Genomic DNA, 22,130 nt, shown 5'->3' on the forward strand with positions numbered 1-22,130 from the left:
CTATGGGATCTAGCACTTCTTGTCTTCACGTGAGAGGTAATGTGTGCCAACGGCAAGCTTGTGCCTTTGACATCTTGCACTCTTGGTAGCCTTTTGAGGGTCTAATTAATTATCCCTTTGGAGGTTTCCTAAAGGTCTTCCTTCTTTTTTCAAATGACTCAGGCTCTACAGAGGTCTTGTAAGTTAGCCCCACCTTGGAGTCGTCAAGGTCTTCTCGAGGGTCTGATAAGTTAGCCCTCACAAGTGACGTCGTGTGCCTGTGGCAATTTTGTGCCTAGGATATCTAGCACTTCTCATCTTCGCACGTGAGGTAACATGTGCCAGCAGTGAGCTTGTGCCTGCGACATCTTGCACTCTCGACGATCTTTTGAGGGTCTGATTAGTTATCTCTCTAGAGCTTCTCTAAGGGTCTCCCCTCACTTCTCGAATGACTCGAACTCTACAGAAGTCTTGTAAGTTAGCCCCGCCTTGGAGTCATCGAGGTCTTCTCAAAGGTCTGATAAGTTAGCCCTCACGAGTGGTGTTGTGTGCCTGCAGCATCTAACACTTCTCGTCTTTATGCGAGAGGCAATGTGTGTCAGCGGTGAGCTTGTGCCTGCAGCATCTTGCACTCTCGATGGCTTTTTGAGGGCCTGATTAGTTATCCCTCCGAAGGTTTCCTAAGAGTCTCCTCCCACTTCTCGAATGACTCAGGCTTTGCAAGGGTCTTACAAGTTAGCCCCGTCTTGGAGTCGTCGAGATCTTCTCGAGGGTCTGATAAGTTAGCCCTCACGAGTGGCGTTGTGTGCCTGCGGCGATCTTGTGTCTGCTGTATCTAGCACTTCTCATCTTCGTGCGAGAGATAATATATGCCAGTGACGAGCTTGTGCCTACAGCATCTTGCACTCTCGATGATCTTTTGAGGGTCTGATTAGTTATCCCTCTGGAGATTTCTTAAGGATCTCCCTCTGCTTCTCGAATGACTCAAGCTCTGTAGGGGTCTTGTAAGTTAGGCTTACCTCGAAGTCGTCGAGGTCTTCTCGAGGGTCTGATAAGTTATCCCTCATGCCAATAGACTGTTGTTATAGTTCAGGATCTCAAGTAGGTGGAGGAGGAGGCGACTCTTGGAGGACTCGAGTGCCCATTACAAATTGATGAAGTAGGAGGAGACAACTCTTGGAGGTCTCTTATGCTCATCACAAATTGATGGCTCTGCAAATTTTATTTTTATGAAAAGTAAAATATTATTACATCATTGGTAATATATGCGGATGTTCGTCGAGTTCAAATTGGAGTCTACCGAGCTACTTTAGCCTATGAGTTTTTGTGTGCTGGTTCATCCAGGTACATGATCTCCCAAATGGAACTGGCTTTGAGCAGCTTATCGACCTTCTCGGCTATAGCTTCTTGACGCTCCTGAGCAAAACTCTGCTTCTTTTGCTTTATCGGTCGACAAATTGAGTGCACCCTTAGGTGATGGGATATCACCTCAGAATCGATGCTGGATACATTTGCAGCAATTCAAGCGAAAAAATCCGCATTCTCCTACAAAAGATTACTTAGTCACCATTTGGTTACCTCATATGGACGTAAGCTGATTTTCACCATCCTGCTTGGATTCTCCTCCTTGGATGGTTGAGGGCGTCTGTCAACCAGGTCCTCCTTAGAATCCAAGCCTATCGTAAGCCCTAGATAACTCTCCAATAATCATGTGGATTTCTCCTCAACGGATCGTTCTTCTTCCACCATCTGCCCTCCGACCTGCTGCCGCTCCTGCCGTGTTGGTGCTTGCTGCGGCTGAGGCAGAGGGAGAGGCTGCTGAGGCAAAGAGGGTGGCTGCTGAACTCTCAGAGCTCAGCATTGAGGGGTTGCTCTTCGAACAAAATGATTCAGCTGCCCTTGCCTAAGAAGCCTCTCGATCTCGTCGCGAAGCTGGTGGCAGTCCTCAGTGTCGTGACCCCAGTCACAATAATAAAAACAGTATTTATTCGAATCTTGACGACACTCCGACCTTGTTCTTATTAACTGAGGTGCATGTAACTCAAGCTCCATTTGTAACAACACCTCGCTTCGAGGGACAGTCAAGGGCGTGTAGCTATCGTACTGTCCAGACGGTGATGGTCGTTGAACCTTCTCGGAGGACTCCGAGATCGATGACTTCGACATCCATTATTTCACCTCTGGGGAGGGGATCGAGAGCGTAGGCGGCTTTTCTCTACTCGCCTCAGATGGCGCTCCTTGTTGGATCCTGCCGCAGCTGAATCGATAGAAGTATCATTGGTAAAGGCCTCTTCTATACGGACATACTTCTCCACACAAGCAAGCATATCCGGGAGATTTCGAAGATAAGTTTTAATTAATGACTTTTTCAAGTTGTTCTTCAGTAGACCGCTCATCATTGCGGCCATCACGATCGACTAATCTAAGTTTTGGACCTCCAGGGTAGCCATATTGAATCTATTCATGAAGGAATGGATTGACTCGCCCTCCTTTTGCTTGATGGTATGGAGATAGTTGGACTGCTTCTGCTATCACCGGCTGCTGACGAAATGGCCAACGAAAAACTGGCACAGGTCTTCAAAGGAGTGGATTGACATCGGCCTCAAACTCGAATACCACAGCCGAGCGGTCCCTTTAAGGGTTGGAGGGAATGCTCAACAGATGATTGCATCTGATGCTCCCTGAAGGAGCATTGCTGCCTTGAAGGTCTTCACATGATCGACGGGGTCAGTGGTCCCGTTGTAGACCTTCAGCTGAGGCAACTTGAAGTACAGGGGGAGCGGCTCTTGCACAATTCTCGAAACGAAGGAGCTGGCTGTTATACCCTTCATAGGGCAGCACCGAGGGGCCATTATTGTTGAAGATTTTTTCTATTTTCTGGCCTAATTACTGATCGAGCTCCTGAAATCGTCTTTCGAAATCAATCTCACGGACGGTACCAGCCTCAGAGAACAGAAGAGATCGGCATCCAGGGATTGAGTCATGGCTCGATTGTGGGTTTGGAGATCGCTGCCTGGCTGGCTGCTGGGCTCTAGGGTGACTTTGATGAGTCAAGCTCCTCTTCGGACTTCGAGGAGGTGCCTGCGGCTCTAGTTGAGATGGTGGTTGCGGAGCCGCAATCGAAGCAGAATTCTAGAGAGGCGCCGCTGCGAAAGGCACAAGCGGCACCATCGAGGGAACTGTATGACGCACCACTGTGGGGGATGTAGGGACAGCTTGGGGAGGCTGTGGCGTCGTTTGAAAGGACACAAGAAAGGTCTAAACCGCTTGAATTACGGTCGTTAGATGTTAAACTTGCAGGGAGAGCAGACCAAATTGATCAACCGTGACTGGCACTGACGGGACCAGTTGAATCGATGGAGGGATTTCCAGTGCCACCGGTTGAACTTGATTGTCAGCTTGGCTGACTGCCTGTCGAAAAGTGGCAGCGTTGAAAAGCCAGAAAGATGTCCGTCTTGGAGCCATGAATGCAAATGTAGCTCCTTCCTCTATCTGTTGCTGCTTAAATCGGTCAAGGTCGGATGACGGACACCTGATCTTTGTGCAGGGATGCTGGCACTGGAGTGACCTGCAAAACAAGTCCCAAATTGGAGGTTGTAGCTCCGGCGAAGATCCTCCGATGCCAAGTCAGAAAAACAGAGAACAAAAGAGCAGCAACTGGTTCTCTGAAAAGAATTTGATTTGACTTACCTGGGTCCTCAGGACTCTAGTTGTTTATACAAAAAAATATCGGACAGCTTGGTTGTTGGCTGTGAGATCGCACGATCTCGAAATTGTCGGGCCGTTGGATATGCTAAACTAGGTGAGATAATTTAGTCCTTAATGACTCCCGTAAGATCAGGGCAGACGATTACGTCGGATCTTATCTATTCAGAATGGATAGTTGTCGTATATGATGAAAGGATGAGTCGGCTGAGGCAGCTCAGGTTAGACCCCGCGGATATCTCAGCTCAGTAGAGATACGGATTCCTCAGCTCATACGATGGTCAGCGATTGTGTTAATGATCCGAGAGCTTGAAATACCCTATGATACAGTGCCAATCGAGATGCTCACGATAACCACCGTAACCAAAGTAACGAAAGACTCCAGGTTTAACATATAAAATTTATTTGCAAAGCTAAAGGCACCATCAGTAGGTAAAAGTTGAGAACACTGGAATTTCTTGTATCCGAAGACACCACAAACATAATTAATATATGAAACTCAAGATAACTGTTAAGTTTATGAGCAGGATTGATTAGGATAAATCTCCCAGGCAACATTTCCTACAGACGATCTAACCAGTATTACGTAAGGGGATCACCGCCCATGATAGTTGGTTAATAACCCAACTATCATAGCGACGGGATGTTGCACAACTTAATCATTCCTCATTATAGAGTTTGGAATTAGTTGTTTCAAAACAGAAATTACTGGGGAAGTGAACCGAAGAAAACGGGTGAGTGTATATTTTGGATTGATTGCAGTAAATACTTGCACACGTCGATAAAGTATAAGGTAGGTGATCACCGAAGCTCATTAGTTGAAATGGAAATTAGATGCATTTGCTTAGCATGATGGTTTACTTGAGGGACTGTATGACCAGAACGGGAGCCAAAACTACTCTCAGGTCTCCACACAACAAGCGCTCCTCTATTTACCATGTTCAACACCACTTCTGACATCATATGTGTTATAGCCCAAAAAAAAACCCAGCCCAAACAAAGCCCAGCCCAGCAGACCTAGCCCAAAAAAAAAAAAAAAAATAGGGGAATCAAAAATCGAGAAGAAGACTCCCGATAGGAGTCTTCTTCTCCGGCGAAATCCGGGCAAAATCAGGACTCCTAGGACCCCTCGGAGTCCTAAGGTTCCCTATAAGAAGACCCCCTCCCCCTTGAGACCGAACATCGGCCTCCTCCCTCTCTCTTTCTCTCCGATTTTCTCGAATTAGAGCCGCGGACACCGCTTTGTCTTCGCCGTGACTGCTGTCCGACGAAGTCACCGGAGGTCAAGGTAAGCTTCCCTCCTTTTCCTCTCTTCCTTCTCCTTTTTTCCGTGCTCTTGTGCGCAGCTGCCGGCGACGAGAGTCGCTGATTTTCGGTCGGGAAAGAGACCCTGTTTTTGGGCCTTTTTCCTTGGATTTTCCGACGCCGGCGATCGGAATCGATCGCCGGCCACGCTCCTCCGTGACCGGGGGAGTGGCCCCCCTCTGCCGCCGGCCTCCGCCGCGGCGGCCGCGGCCCGAACGGCCGATCAAGGTCGAAGAAACGCCGGTCCCCTGTTCCGGCGCGGGAAGAGCCAAGAAGAAGAAGAAGAAAAAGAAAAGAAAAGAAAAGAAAAAAAAAAGAAAAGAAGGAAAAGAAGAAAAGAAAAGAAAAGAAAAAGAAGAAAAAGAAAAAAAAAAAGAGAAAAAGAAAAGAAAAGAAAAGAAGGAAAGAAAAAAATAATAATAATAATATATATATATATATATTTATATATATATATATATGAACAAATAAATAAATAAATAAATAAATAAATAATAAAAGAAAAATGATGAGAGAGAGAGTTTCTCTCTTCTCTCTCTTCTTTCAGTCTGAACCCTGACTTTCTCTCTCTGGAATTGGACTTTTTCTCTCTACTTTCTCTCTCTAGAATTTTCTCTCTCTAGCTTGTTTCTCTCTCTTGATGGATTTCTCTCTCTCTAAAGTTATTCCTCTAGGATTAGCGTAGTGAAAGGCTTCATATGATTATTTTGATCGAATTTAGGGAAGAGTCTGATTTTAAGTGAGGTTTTGATTTTGGGATTTGTTAGATTTAATTTTGAATTAAAATTAATGTAAAAATATAATTTTGGATAATAGGTATGGAAGAATCTCCTAGAAGTTAGTCGATCTGTTCATTCAGTGCTTCTTGAAAGGTAAGTAATGAATCATCTTCTCGAAATATTCCATATTTATTCTGAAAATAAATAATTATTCTCTGATATTATGCATGATTTATGAAATTATGTTTTGAAAGAAAAGTGCTTTTGAAATGTTATGGTATATCGATTTATGCACATGTTTAGTGAAAGATTATGATATATATTATGGTACAAAGTGTTTTGATACAGATCGGATTTATGCTCTCAGCCTAACTATGTTTCAGTGGGCCCCGCCAATGGGGATTATACGTTGGTACTCAGTGGATCCTGTCAGTGGGGGTTGTGCGCTGGTGTTTGTGGACCCTGCCAGTGGGGGTTGTGCGCTGGTATTTGTGGACCCTGCCAGTGGGGGTTATGCGCTGGTATTCTGTGGACCCCGCCAATGGGGGTTAAACGTTGGTCATAGTCAAGGCTGTTGAGTTACGAGTGTTTTGAATCGAATCGGATTTATGATTATATTATATGTGAATATTTAAAAATATTGAATTTGTATTAAATCAGCATGAAATATATTTTTATATTTATTTGCAGCATTATTCTTGAAAATTATATAATATCTGAAATATCTGATAGAGATACTTGTTACTTACTGGGCTGTCTAGCTCATTACCTTTCTTTCTATTTTTCAGATTCAGATAATTAATTTCGAGCGTGGGAAGAAATATTGGGACAGAGCTTTTAGAGGCGAGATTTAACGTTGTCAACTTCAATTGAACTTAGATCTATTGTTTTATTTTTAGCAAAAATTTTATTGGATGTAAGACATTCGATTTAATTACTTGAATTAAAGTTGAATAATAATTATTTGAATTTATTCCGCTGTGATGCATTGATATCGTGATGAGATGCCTTACATGCTTATGGAGAGAGTTCTTTATGAGTATGCGGCGGTTGCCGCGACCTTCGATTCACAATCTCGGATCGGGGACGTGACAATATGGTATTTTTAAAATTATATTTACACCAACAGTAGCTTCAAACATTATGATCATTAACACCAGCGGCTACCATCAGGAGTCATCAGTTTTCCTTCCACCCTTGGCTCTTCAAGAAACAGAAGAACATGATGCAGTTTGTTTGAGGAGAACATCAAAGGAATCTGCAAAGGAGACCATAGAAAATAAAGCATTATGGTACCCAAGCCACCACATTGGTATCCGATAGCATAACAGCACAGAGGCAACTTGGGTTCTGGCCTGGCTTCTGCACCTCTGCACGGCACCTTCTTTGAACCTGGGCATGGGCATCTTGTGATGCTGATGCACATGGAGGCATCCGAAAGAAAGGTCATTCTAACCACGGGAATCTCTCCACATTCCCCGGTTTTATCTACCCTCTCGAACCCAGTGATACTTGCAGCCACAAACAATCTAAGAATGCAGAGGTGCTTTATTGTAACCTCCATCCGTTCCACTTCAATGCACAGAACATGATCGATATTGGGTATATATAACTAGATTAGCTTCTAGAAGACATTATCTGAGGCCCTAGATGACTGCAAAGCCCAGATGATCTTAACGGAGGCAGCACTACATCAGCTACAATTTTGCTGTTGTCGAACTAATACCCACCATAAGGATGGAGCATTATCACCTACATCGGTCCCCAAGGAAGGGGATATTTGCAATAATCATTCCCATTCTTTGCCTTAGCTTCTTTACAGATGTACAGTGAATACCCTCATTGCTCTGTTTCTCGCAACCTAACCTTTGTTGGTGAGTAAGCCTAGCCAATCGTTTCTGCTCCAAAGGACCCAGAACAAGTAAATTTGGCCCAAGATCATCCTTGTATCTCTTACCCCATGGTCGATCCCCGGCAACTAGGACATAAATCTCTCTCTGGAAGATCTTGTGTCTCCATGAAGACCAGTTTCAGTGCTCCATCATCATCATTCACCGTGGCAACTCTCTGTTGATACAGAGTGCCGAGGTTCTTCTGGACCATGGAGGAGATGTTGAACAATGTCAGAATGCATGGTTTCATAAGCTATGCCATGCCAAGCAAACAGAAAGACGGGTGAGATTCCGAACACGAGTCGACCATGAAAGAGCCCACCCAACACGGCTAGTATGAATCATGTCGAAGGGTTTCTCCGTGGAAAACTTGGAGATGGAGTTGATCTATTCTATTTGACTCGTCGAGTCCTTCCATGTGCATAGTGCTGGTTTTTAGGCGAATTTTGGTAGGAATCCATCAGAAACCACCTTTCAGTCAAACTTCCTTGAAGGTTTTACAGTCGAAAACATGGTTACCTCATCGGTACTAATTCGATGTTTCCAAGCCACGAACAACTCACACTATAAGCAATGAAATAAAGAGAGAACAACCCTACCACCACGTCGAAATTATACATTTCTAACTTCTTGGCAAAATACGAACATAAATTATGGCAAACAGAAAAGATTGTTCGCGAAGTTCCATCCCCCTCCCCCACAAATCAAGTATCTGGGGAAAAAACAAAACTAAGAAAAATGGTACATTGAGAGAAATGACAAGATAAGAACCCCAACCCTATTGCCTAGAAAAGGTTGGTGGGTTTGAAGCGATTGAAATCGTGATGATTAGCGAGTGAAGGCGTAGAAAACGATGGCGGTGTAGATGATCATGGCAGCGGGGATGAGGGTAACGAGAGGGATCACGGCCCCCACGGAGGCGGCGCCACCGCAACCGAGCCTCCCCAGCTTGATCTCGACCATATTAACGAGGGCCAGCATCAGGAATCCGCACCCGAACACCGAACCGACGGCGGAGGCCAGGATGCCACCGCGAAGCGCCGCCCGGTTGATGCGCGCCGCGCGGGAGCCCCTGGTCGGCGGGTGGACGAGGCGGACGGCCTGCTTGAGGCAGAGGGCGACGAGGCTGGAGAAGAGGAAGGAGGCGAAGGCGAGGACGTGGAAGGAGACAAGGCGCTCCTCCGCCCGGTTGCCGGCGGCGCAGTCGCCGGAGGGCAGGCCGCCGTCAGCGGGGTCGGAGGGATTCCAGGCCAGGCCGACGAAGACGGCGAGGGTGAAGAGGGAGTTGACGTTGATGATGCCATCCAGCGCTGTAATGTGGATGCTGGTCCCACCGCCGCCGCTGCCGCCGTAGGATCCGGGGCTCCACGGCCGCTGGTTATCGTATTCTAGTACTTCTCCGTCGTCCATCTTCCGGCGACAGGACGGTTTTGGTGGGTGGCGGATCTCCGGCGATAAAGAAGAGAAGCGGTAGGATGGTAGCGCGAAGACTGAAGACTTTGGGGTTCACTTTGGTCAGGCTTGTATGCGTACGATGTGGACGGCTGAGTCGACGAACCAAACTGTACCAAGATTAAACTAAGCAATCAGGAAGGGGTCCCAAGTGAAATTATTTGAATTTGTCGAAGTCATGACCGATGGACCATCTGATCCGCGTTCCTTCCATGTAGATTTGCTTCTATTCCATCCTTGATTTACCAATAATTCTTATTAAGGGTTGTTTTAGTCAATAATCTAAGCATTTTTCAGATGCTTTTGCATAAATTATATTCATGTCGATCTAGATCTTCCGCTCCCCTTTTTAAATAACTTTCGGCACTTTCTTCTAAAAAGGATTTTCAAATCTCTCTTCAGTATATTCGTACTATGCCACTTGTTCCCCACCGTTCTAACCTTTTTTTCTCAGCATGTTGGCATCCCCTCCCATCCTCAACTGGAGAGAGGGCCTGCCGGTGGACAAATTATCATCTGCTGGCGGAGAAATTATTAGGCGGATCAGGTTCACCCTGGGGAACAGTGGGAACAAAGCTTGAAGGACCAAAAGCTTGTTTATCACCAGCAACACTCCCATTTGGTATCTGTTGCCACAAAGCCCTAACGAGTTACTCGGTTTGAAACTGAGAGAGTTGCATCTTGGTTATGGTGGTGTAAAAACCTGCTAGACAAGTCCACTGACCAGTGGTTGTCTGACTAAAAATCCTCTAATGATGAAGTCAGCCAGAGTTTAAGGAACAGAAAAGTTAAAATAAATTTTTTTTAAAAAAAAATTAGCTTATCATGTTCTCCTGCCTACCTCCCTTCATATAGAGACGAACCTACAGTTGTAACTCCCATTTCGAGAATTTGGAAAATGTAGGAGTAACCGATTCAGTTATGTGCATTGCGGGCTGTGGGAATTACTAGATCAATTGTAGGTAGTTGGCCATGTTTGCATCGTGGGCAAATAACTGTTATTCTCCTCTATTTTTCGGAAGGCAAATGCCCCTGTTCAACAGATGACCGAGTGGAATGTCTTGTAGTCTTGTTCGATAGAAGGCCGAATATGTCTAATCGGTTGTATAGTAAAGTCCATAGCCGAATAATTTCGGCTTGGTCGGTAGTGGTCTGTACATCTTCAATATTCAGAGACAGTCGATGATCGTATCTTTTGAATTAGTCGGAAAAAAATAGAGTGAATTTTTAGTCGCTCAGCATTTTAGTCGATCATTCAGATATTTCAATATTTATCTCAATACTTATCCTCCAACTCTCATGTCTGAATAATGTAATTGGTCGGCCAACGAGAATTTTTTGAACTTAACACTATTTCAACTGTGCACATTTATTATCACCTTAAACAGGAGCAGCTGTGGTTTCATGAAATGTGCACCCTCATTATTGCTCCACTAGTCGTGCCATTGATTTGCCATTTCGAAAGATGCACGGCAGTTATGGTGTAGGCTACGAGAAAATCTTCCGTATTTATTATGGGAGATCAAATAATTCGAATGCCGATTCTCGAACCGATCATCAGTTACATATTACGAGCAGATTGGCTTTGAGCTATTGCTTGCAGATTGTGCTTACACGATAGAATCTTGCCGATGGTACTTTGAACGGCCAAGAAAATGTTCAGCCGAGATGAAGGACACTTGTCAGCATCTTTAGGTTGCTCAAATTTCTGAGTGTTGATTAAGATCGCTATTGGTCCCTATAAATAGGGAAGTCTTCATCGACAGAAGGACTTCTATTGTTGTCTTCTCCATGTGGATCTATGAGTCGTTGTTTCACTGCATTCAAGCACAGTCAAAAGAGAAGATCAGGCCCAGGTTCCAATCGCTGTGAAGGTTTTTTTCTTCTTTTCTTTGCTTTGTGTAAGCCTTAGGCTTCTTTGTCTGATAGACTTTATAGTCTCTTCCTTCTACAAGTCTTTTTTGTTTCTGTTTTCGTTAGTAAGCATTGTAGAATGTCTAGGGTTGAGTCCAGTGGAGTGAATCTAATGGAAGGCTAGGGTTCTCGTGATCTACGACTTACAAGTGGTAGTAGAGCAGAACTACTTTCTCGAGGTAATCCCGAGAAAGGTTCTTCATCTCGTAGAGCTCGGTCGGACTCTGAATAGTCTGAAGAACAACCTTTGTCGGGTCCTCTCCATGAGCGACCGACTTATCTGAAATTGAAATCCATCTGGTATGGGAACATTACTGAGTCTCAAGTCGATATCGATTCTCGGCACCTGGCTGAGATGGTCATGTGACTCTTCCTCTGAATGGTCACATAGCAATCTATGAGAAATTTTTAAAATCTGGTCTTCGGTTTGCTCTGTATCATTTCATCACTAATATTCTTGATTTCTATCGAATAGTTCCGGCTCAGTTGGCACTGAATTCTATTCAAATTTTGTGTTCTTTTGTTGTTCTTTGTAGCCTTCTCCAGATTTCCCCAAGGCCTTCTCTTTTTCGGGCCTTGTTTTCTTTGAAAAAATATCATCGGGAACGAGAGCGGTGGTTCTTCGATCTTCGATACCGTTGTCAATTTATTATCGAGCTTTTATCTTCCATGCATGGATGGAAGAATAGATTTTTTTTTGTCTCCTCTAACCATCCATTGGGGTTTCACACCGTTTGGACTGCTCCTGATCTTTCTTCGAATAAAAATATCGTTGTGCTCGAGAGCGACAAAGAGCATTATCAAATGTTGCTCGATGTCAAAGTCCCAAAGCAACAGCACCTACTTTCGGGGTAGTACTTGTACGATGCCGGCTTGAGTCTAGTAAACACCCTCGGTAGGAGTTCTTTCTTCATCGGTATACCGAATATTTTTTTTGATGTTTGTTTCTATTGAAACTAACCATGTACTTATTCGATTTTACAAAAATGCAGCTTACGGCTGAATCCATCTGACGGGGTATTTGGAAGAAGCCTGCCCATCAGGATGCTCGAAGGCAACCTTCTCAGGAGCCCCTGAGAAAGAAGCATGCTCCATTGTCATTGATGAAGCATCGAGAAGTTCCTCCTCCACTGAGATCGACTCCACCGCCAGCATCTTCTTCGCCTCCACCTATTCCCGCAACTAGGGAGCCTCAAGATAGTTTATCAGAGGGCGATGACGATATTGTCATCATTGGGGATGTGCCGACCAGGGTCATTCCCATTTCTATTCGTGCTCTACTTCATCAGTAGATGTCCGTCGAGGCTGGATCGTCGAGAGCACCATCGTCGGTGGCTGATCGAGGAAAAGCTCCACAAACATCGAAGCCTGAAGACTGAGCCCCTCCCGAGCAAGAGGGGTTTGTCACACTGGGGATGCATGTCCCTAGTAATGCTGAGGCATTGAAGAACCATCAACTTGCTTGGGAGTTGATAAAGATGGTAATGCTCCCAGCCGACCGGGAGCAAAGCAAGTCATGCCCCATAGAGCAGATCATCTCGGGGTGCTATAAATCACTTCTTTCGGTGAGGTTTTCTTCAATTGTCTTTATCTGAGTTTTTGTATCCAACTTTCGTACTTAATGAAATTTTCACCTTGTTTTGCAGCTGATTCATGACACCATAATTTTCTATCAAGGGCTATCCAACTTTGGGCAGCTTAGTCGATCTTTGCAGGATGTGGCCCAGATTGTCAATGCTCAGGCAGAGGTCACAGAGGAACTTCTTTGGACCGTCGAGGAGCGGGAGAAGAAGTACCAAGAAGACTTTTCTTGGTTGAAAGATGAAAAAATAAAGTCGGATGATGAGATCAGCAACCTCAAGGGGTTACTTGCTGATCTAAAGAAAGATATAGACTTGGCCGAAATAGCCATGATTGAGGCCAGGGAGAAGCAGAAGGAAGCCGAGCGAGTTGCTCGAGAAGTGGATGAGAAGATCGCAGCAGCAGAGACTCAGGCCCAAAAGGCAGCTTCTCGGGCACTGATCGAGTATAAAACTTCTCAAGCTTATGAAGAAGACCTTACAAACAGGTCGACCACAGTATACCAGATCGGCTTCGGGGACTGCAAGGATATCATTTCTCGATTACACCCTGAGATAGATTTGAGTGGGGTGCAGCCTCCTGGAGAAGAAGAAGAAGACACCGCTGTCGAGGGAGAAGCTGCTCTGGCTCCTGATGTGGACTCTTATATTTTTCTTTTCTGCTTACTTTTGTATTCGGTTTACAACCGAGAATGTAAAAACTTTTTTAGTAATGAAATAAACTTCCTCTTTTATCTCATATCCTGACTTTCTGTGTTTACTTTTGAAATCTCTAAGTAAGATAGTCGTCTCCCTTTAATAATATCAGGACTATGATGTAATTGTCATTGAGGATAAAATTTTTCAAATCTCTTTCTCAGTAAATAGCCGATTATCATCCAGAGAAAGAATGGATCCATTGGGCGATGAAAATATTCTAAGTATCCTTCTTGGAAGATAATACAGAATAGTTGAAATATTCATCGAGAAGTCATCGATTTTTGATGGAGTATTTCATTAAATTACATTCTCGGAGAACTTCCAATCATTGATGAGATATGAAGAAAATTTCTCCAAATTTCTTTTTCAAAGTATAGACAGTCATCGAAATAATCATCAAACTTGACAAGTACTCAACATTATGTTGTAATGCGGCGTATTCAAACTTTTAGTTAACCAAGTATTAGCCAGTTAACATAAATGTCAGATGCAAACCGACCATTCTTTTTATGATCGAGTATCAATCGATCATGTTGGTACGATCGAGGGTTAATTGATCACAAATTTTGGTTATTTATCGAATAAATATTTTGGCACAAAAAAGTAGACACTGAATGGAAGACACTACAAGAAATAATTTTTTTGCGATGAAATTATTTACGATGAAAATATTTTCATCATCAATAAATCTATTTATGATGAAAAAAATATTCATCATAAATAATTTATTATTTATAATAAAAATAATTTTTCATCGTAAATAGTCGCGTATCAATGACGGAAAAAATTTTTATCTTAAATATAAATTATTTATGATGAATATTTTTATCATAAATAATGTGTCATTTATTTTAATTTTAATTTTTTAAATATTAGTAATAAAAATATTTTTATCATAAATAATTTACATATTTATGATGAAAAACTTTCTTTCATTACCAATAAAATTATTTATAATGTAAATATTATCATCATTAATATTTGAAAAAAAATTAAAAAAAATTAAAAATTACTAATTATTTATGATAAAAAAATTTTATCATAAATAATCAAATTCTATCATAAATAATAATTATTTATGATAAAAATATTTTCATCATCAATATTTAAAAATAAAAATTTAAAAAAATTAAAAATTACTTATTATTTGTGATGAAAATCTTCCATCATAAATAATCAAGTTTTTTGATGAAAAAAATTTTCAACATCAATATCAAATTATTTATGATGAAAATATTTTCATCATTAATATTTAAAAAAATTAAAAATTTAAAAAATCAAAAGTTACTTATTATTTACGATGAAAATTTTTTATCATAAATAATTAAGTGTTTACGATGAAAAAAATTTACATCATAAATACTTAATTATTTATGATAAAAATATTTTTATTATTAATATTTAAAAATTTAAAATTTAAAATAATCATAAAATTTAATTTTTGATTTTGTATAAGACAACTACATCAATTTTTTGTAGTAGCTGTATACATCTTTTATCTTTTTACATGATAAAGAAGCAAATATGAGTTATGATCCAGATCAAACTATTTATATAAAAAAATCATATGAAAGTGGATGATATTCATGGAGTAGAATGAATAGATCTTTTTGAATGAAATAAGTTATATATTTATTTACGACGTAAAACTCATCTATTCATCACTGTCACTATTACTAGTGATATTAATGAATCTTTCTGATGCAGTATCTGTCTTAAGCTGCATGAAAAGAGCCTCATTTCATACAGAAATTATATAATTAAACAACACATTCTAGTATGACTTTCACAATTTTGAAAGGTACCATGCTTTTCGTATCGATCGACGCTCAAATATTTCTCTGTAGAAGTTTCAATAATGAGAAAACAAATAATATGTGCACTCATCTTTCTAGCAATGCAAAGCATAAATATGAGCTTGTACTTTATAACATAACTTGTACTATCCGTAGATTTGCTTTGATTCTCGTTAATTGCTCTTTGATGCTCACACAATTTTTTTTGAATTTCTCAAGCTCGATCCTCACATGCAATATACGAGCTTCTGGACCTCTAACTTTCTGTCTCTATTCTATCCTTCAAATCTCAATCTTGATAGATTTCTCTTACGATCTCAGAATCATCGTAATATTTCTGTACTCCAACTTTCGAAATGAGAACTCCAAGAAGAAGATGAGCTCCTTGGAGATCGAAGACCTCAAAACTATCATTCTCCTATAATGTCCATTCCATTGTGAAAGTCGAAGAGCTATTATTATAACAATTATTAGTGACATAAACTAAACTTTTCATCGTAATTATATTTTTTATGTAATTTTTTTTGAAAAAAAAAATTTATAAAAAAATTATAAATTAACTATTTATATAAAAATTTTTTGATTAATAGAAAATTAATTTTTTTGATGAAATTATTTTGAAAATTTTTTTTAGATCAAAATTTTTTAGATTAAAAAAAATTAATTTTATTTTTCATCATGAATATTTTTTAATATCATTTTTTGTTCAAATTTTTTGGATAAAAAATTTTTTTGATGGAAAAAATTTAAAATTAATTTTTTTATGAAATTATTATTGAGAAGATTTTTTAGACTAAAAAAATTTGGGAGAAATTTTTTTTTAATTATTAGTGATGTAAATCAAATTTTTATCACAAATAGTTTTTAATTTTTTTTTAAAATTCATTTTAAAAAAATTATTTATGATGTAAATTTATTTTTCATTGGCAATCATATTTTAAAAATATTATTTTAATCAATTTTTATGAAAAAAATTTATTAATGGAAAAGAAATTATTAGTGATGAAAAAAAAAATTTCAGGAAAATCATTTTAAAAATATTTTTTTATTTTTTGAAGAAAAAATTATTAGAGGAAAAAAAATTTTGGATGGTATTTATTAGCAACGGAACCTTATTTTTGTCGTTAATATCATTACTAATGATGCATATTTTTATTTTCATTGTCAATTAAATTATTTGGATGAAATTTTTTTAGAAGAAAAATTTTTTTAGTGAAAAATTTTTTGATGGAACTTATTGATAATGAAAATTACTATTTCTTCACTAATAAGCGTATTAATGATGAAAAATTTTTGTCGCTAGTAGTTCTTCATTTATTACAGGTCAAGTCGACGTCCCATCCCTTCGTGTGAAACCCTCTTCGATCCCTCTCCGAGCTCTCCCCCCTCCCTTTCTCTCCAAGCTCGATCTCCCCTCGCCCTCTCTGATCTTCCACCGACCGGCTCAGCCATCACTTTTTGGGGTCCACCGTCGCTTCCACTGACCATCACGGACCAGCCACCAGGTATGATCTTCCACCGACCAACTACCAGAGCCTTTTTTTTTGGTTGATCGGGCCACCAGTGAGCGACCTCCGACACCCCCATCGGCACGTGCCGATGGCCGCCATAGCACGGAGCTGCTGGTGGGGAGGAGGGGGGGATGGGGAGGGGGTCCGATCATGGGGAAGGGGAGGTCGTGGGGTGCGAAGGAGTGACGTTGATGGGGGTGGGGAGCCATGGGGTTCATTGGGATGGGGAGGAGTGAGGTGGTTGGGTCACAGGGGTCCGTTCGGCGATGATGGGTGCGAGCGCAAGAGCCGAGGGTTAAGGGGATGGCGGCGGGGGTTAGGGGGATGGCGGCATCGCGGAGGAGGGTGGAAGGGGTTGCAGGGGGCTGGAGGGCCAGAGGGTAGAGGGTGTTTCATGGGGTGGGGGTGGGCGACCGGGGGCGACATATGGGTTGGAGGGTGGAGGGGGTGGCACGACGGGGAGGGAGAAAGGTCGGCCAGGGCGGGGAGGGAGGAAGGAAAGGGAGAAATGAGAGAAAAAAAGAAATAAAAAAAAATAAAAAAAAATAAAATATCAATCAAATATTTTATTATTTAATTAATAAAAATAAAATTTAGATCACGATCGAAATTGGATCGAGATCGGGATTCGAGACGAGATCTTGATCCAGATTGAGATCCAGATCGAGATCTGATCAGGATCCGAGTTGGGATCCAGGTTATAGGGGGTTGGAGAGGGCGGCAACACTGCAGGGGATGGGTTGCGTGGGGTGGGTGACAGCGGCAGCACCGTGGGAGCGGGAGTCAGGGGGATCGAGTTCAGATGGTGCGGGGTGGGTGACGGCGGCAGTGCCATGGGAGCGGAGGTCATGGGGGCCGAGTCTGAGCGGTGCGGGGTGGGTGACAGCGCCGACACCACATGATCAGGGGTCATGGAGGCTGAATTCGGAGCCCATTTAGGGGAACAAATATTTAAAAAAAAATATTTTTAGGTAAAAAATATTTTAAGAAAAAAATAAAAAATTATTTATTATATATATAAAAGTTAAAATGCAGATTGGGTCAGGATCGGGGGAGAGGAGGGTTAATCGACTCGAACGCAATCGGGTCAGCTCTAGGTCGGGCCAACTGTCTGTCCAAGCCCAGCCAGATGGCCAAACGAGCCTTATTTTTTTGGCTAGAGCCCAGCCTGAATGGTTTGGGGCCGTCCGAAGCCCGGCCCGATCGGCCCAACCCACTTTTAGCCCTATTTGCAGGACTGCCTCCATGGTATTGCTTTTGATGAATTTGAAAGATGAGAGAGAGGGAGCAGAGGATATTCGGCATGAGATTGAATTTTATGTTATTATTTTGCATTAATATTATTTTATACGTTCAACTACTTATAGTTTATTTTATATTTATTACATAAATTTTTTAGTATTACTGCTAAAATTTATAAATTTTTTATTGTTCCACTAGCACTATGCACATTGCTTTTACTTATTACAATTTAATTATTTTGTGTACTGTTTTGTATGCTTTTGCTTATTATAATTAAATTAAAAAAATATTTTTATTTTAAAAAAAATTATTAAAATTTTTGATGAAAAAAATTTAATATATAATTTTTTTTTTGATAAATTAGAAATCCATCTCTAAATGTATGTTCAGATATGGTAGTTAAATTGTATTGAGCCGTAGATTTTCGTTCAAGAGTCGATTTTGATCGAGATCGACTCTTGGATATCTCGTATTCAAATTTTTTAGAAAAGTAATAACCTTATTATTATTAATAGTTGATATTTTATTTTATTATATGGTAGTCAGCAGTTATCTATCCACTGTACTTCGGATATATGGTGGATAGGGTGCGTAGGCATCATATTCACGTCGTACACTTAGAGAACTATGGAGAGATACTGTCAAAATTTTTATAATAATAAAATAAAATATCAATTAATAATAATAATAAGATTATTACTTTTCTAAAAAGGATGAGGCCACATCTGTTAGTAATAATTTGAAATGGATAGGATCATGCATTTTTACTTCATTAAATTAGTAGAAGGAGATTTTTTGTGTTACTGTTCAGTCTGTGTTCTTTAATGTATACTATTTTATATAAAATGATCCATCTCTAAATTCAGATCAGGATTTGATTCAAAATTTGGATCGAAATTTGAACCAAAATTCGAGTCAGGATTCAATCCGAAATCCGAGTCAGGATCCAGTTTGGATGAATACCACTGAAAATTTTTTTATTGTTAATGGTTTTTATGTTTGTTATTAGTTAAATATCAACAAAAGTTGAATGAATGTTAGAGATATTTTTTTGCCTAAATATCGAAAAAATATTTGAGATTTTACTGAGTTTGCACGGCATAAAACTGACAGTGCTAATCGGATAAAGTATCTAAACAAGAGATGTGTCAATATGGTATATCATTACATAACACTTGTTAAGGAGCATCTACTACGTTATGGTATGGATAAAAAGTATACTCGCTGGATATGGCATAGGAAGGATGATCTGAATGAAGTTGTACACGATGATGATACTGAAGATGATAGTGATACTGCTGAACCTATCGAATATAGTGGTATAGAAAAACTATTGAATGATTTACATCTGGATGCTTGTTCAAATGTACGTATGAGTACTAATGCATCTGAAGGCAATTTTGATCGTAAACACAATATCTGGCTTGAGGTAAAAGAGACTTCTAAACAGTTTGCAAAGCTTGTAAGGGATGCACGAGAGTCACTCTATCCAAATTGTGCAAAGCTCTCCAAGTTAGAGTTTTTGATAAAATTACTTCATATTAAAATTGTAAACCGATGGAGTCAGAAGTCATTTGATCAAAATTTGGTATTGATTAAAGTAGCTCTTTTCGATGGAGATAGAGTTTCAAAATCATATTCTGAAGCAAAAATATACATGCAAAAATTAAAACTTAGCTATATTTTTATACATGTCTACAAAATTGATTGTATATTATTTTATAAAGATAACGAATAGGCAACTGAATATCTGAAATATGGTGAGTCTAAATACAAAACTGATAATAGAAAAGAAAAGAAGATTTCTCAAAAAATTTTAAGATATTTTTCATTGATTCCAAGATTTCAAAGATTGTATATGTCCACAAAGACAACTAAAGAAATGAGATGGCATTACGAGCAATGGATTTCGGAGAAGAATATACTTAGCCATCCGACCGACTCCATAGTATGGAAAGACTTCAATACAAAGCATTCATACTTTGTGAGTGATCCGTGTAATATCTGACTTGGTCTAGCGATAGATAGATTTAATCTCTTTGGTAATTTGAGTACTTCCTACAGTATGTGACTTGTGATGCTAGTTGTATATAATGTGTCACCTTGAAAGTGTATGAAAAAATTATTTATTTTTATGTCACTATTGATTTCAGATCTGAAAGCACCAGATAATAAAATTGATGTATATCTACGATCGTTAATCGATGATCTAAAGGAGCTATGAAAAAATGGAGTACAGACATATGATTCTATAAGTCAAAAAAATTTTAAGTTGCATGCTTTGATTTTATGGACCATAAATAATTTTTCTGCATACAGAAACTTATCTGGATGGAGTACTAAAGGATATTTGGCATATCCAATATGCAACAAGGATGCGTCCTCCTTACATTTAAAGTATGAAGAAAAATATGCTTCATAGGTCATCGATGGTTTCTACCTGATAATCACTTTTGGAGGATCCGTTACAACTAATACTTCGATGTTCACCACCTAAGGAGTTAAGTGGAGTGAAAGTTTTAGAACAATTTGAAATCATTGGAAACATCCAATTTGAGAAAATATTGGGTACTCGCAAGCGAAAGCGTACTGAAGCGGAGCTAAATTAGATGAAGTGAAGCATTTTTGTCAAACTACCATATTGGAAGTAGCTACTACTTCGTCACAATCTGAATGTAATGCACATTGAGAAAAATATTTGTGATAATATCATCAGTACAGTATTAAACATCTCAAAAAAAATAAAAGATAGTACTAAAGCTCATCTTGATTTGTAGAAAATGAGAATCTGGCCAGAGTTGTATTTAGTTCGTCGAGATGATAGATTTTTAATACCATCTGCATGTTATTCACTATTTGATGAGGAAAAGAAGAGTTTCTGTGGATGGTTCAAAATCGTAAAATTTTTTGATGCTTAGATTTCAAACGTATCGTGGTGTGTTGTCAACAACGATAGTAATATCTCTGATATGAAAAGTCATGACTCTCATGTGATTATGTAATGCTTGCTTTCTATGATCGTGTATGGCTATTTGGATGGTGATGTTCAAACTGCATTGACTGAGTTGGGAGCGTTCTTTCAAGAACTGTATTGTCGAAATTGAAGATTAACTTACTTGAAAAGTTTGAGAAGGATATCATGCTCATTCTTTATAAGTTAAAAAAAAAAATTCATCATCATTTTTTGATGTTATGGTGCATCTAGCTATTCATCTTCCAAAGAAAATTTTTTTAGTCGGATCGGTACATTATCGATAGATGTATCCTATTTAAAGATAAAAAAAAATATACATACTTTATCATATTAGTTATAAGATGTAAATATATTTTTAAAATTAAATTTATTTTTATTTATAAATTTTTGTGTATCCTAAAAAAATATATGCACAATAAAGCATGGCCTGAAGGGTCTATAGCGAAAGCATAAATAGCTACGGAGTGTGTCACGTTCTGCTCAATGTATTTTGATGATATCGAAATAAGATTTAATCATATAGATCGTAACACAGATCATGAATTAGATGACAATGAACTGACACTATCTATATTTAAACAAATGATTTGATCCATTGGTGGAAGAAGATATGAGTTTATAGACATGAATGAGCTATTCAAGGCACACTTCTACGTTCTAAATAATTATGAAGAAATTGAAGATTTCATTGAGTAAGTACCATCTTAACATACTATTTAATATTCTAAGTAATTTTTTTATATCGATGTAAAATTAAAAATCATGACTTATTGCAGTGAGCACAAGAGTATACTATCCAAAGAGAATAATACGGATGCTGATGATCGACATAGAAAAAAATTTATAAAATAGTTTGGAGACCTTGTAAGTTGCACTAGTAATATATTATTTTTAATAATTATAAAAATAATTATTTAAATCAACATAATTTTTTATGTTATGGTGTAGATGAAATATAAGTATTGCAATAAAGAAGAGGATGTGATCGATGAGTTCTATGATTTAGCATGTGATCCCGATCGAAGGGTTAACCACTACATATTTTGTATCATTGGAGGAATGAGATTTCATACAAGAGAACTTGAGATGCAACGACGGATCCAGAATAGTGAGATTGATACGATAGGATATGAAGGAGAAGAAGAGATTGAATATTATGGTATACTGATAGATATCATAGAACCGTATGGATCCAGTAATTCTGTATTCTTGTTTCAGTGTGAATGATGGGATATTAGCAATAAAAAAATTAGTATTCATATCGATCCATACTTTATCAGTATAAATTATGCACGAACAATATACCAGAATGAGCCGTATATATTAGCAACTCAAGCGAAATAAGTAATATATTTGGAAGAT

The 22,130-nt window shown here is 39.3% G+C and overlaps 1 protein-coding gene across 1 annotated transcript; it reads right to left on the bottom strand.

Moving 5' to 3' along the window:
* Nucleotides 1-8,096: 8,096 nt before the first annotated feature.
* On the bottom strand, nucleotides 8,097-9,076 carry LOC105052158 (uncharacterized). Its single transcript, XM_010932880.4, has one exon. It carries the CDS (start codon nucleotides 9,008-9,010, stop codon nucleotides 8,429-8,431), a length of 582 nt encoding a protein of 193 aa, XP_010931182.1. The 5' UTR covers nucleotides 9,011-9,076; the 3' UTR covers nucleotides 8,097-8,428.
* Between the last annotated feature and the right edge of the window lie 13,054 nt (nucleotides 9,077-22,130).

Source organism: Elaeis guineensis, chromosome 10 (genome assembly GCF_000442705.2).
Source record: "Elaeis guineensis isolate ETL-2024a chromosome 10, EG11, whole genome shotgun sequence".
NCBI classification, from domain to species: Eukaryota; Viridiplantae; Streptophyta; class Magnoliopsida; order Arecales; family Arecaceae; genus Elaeis; species Elaeis guineensis.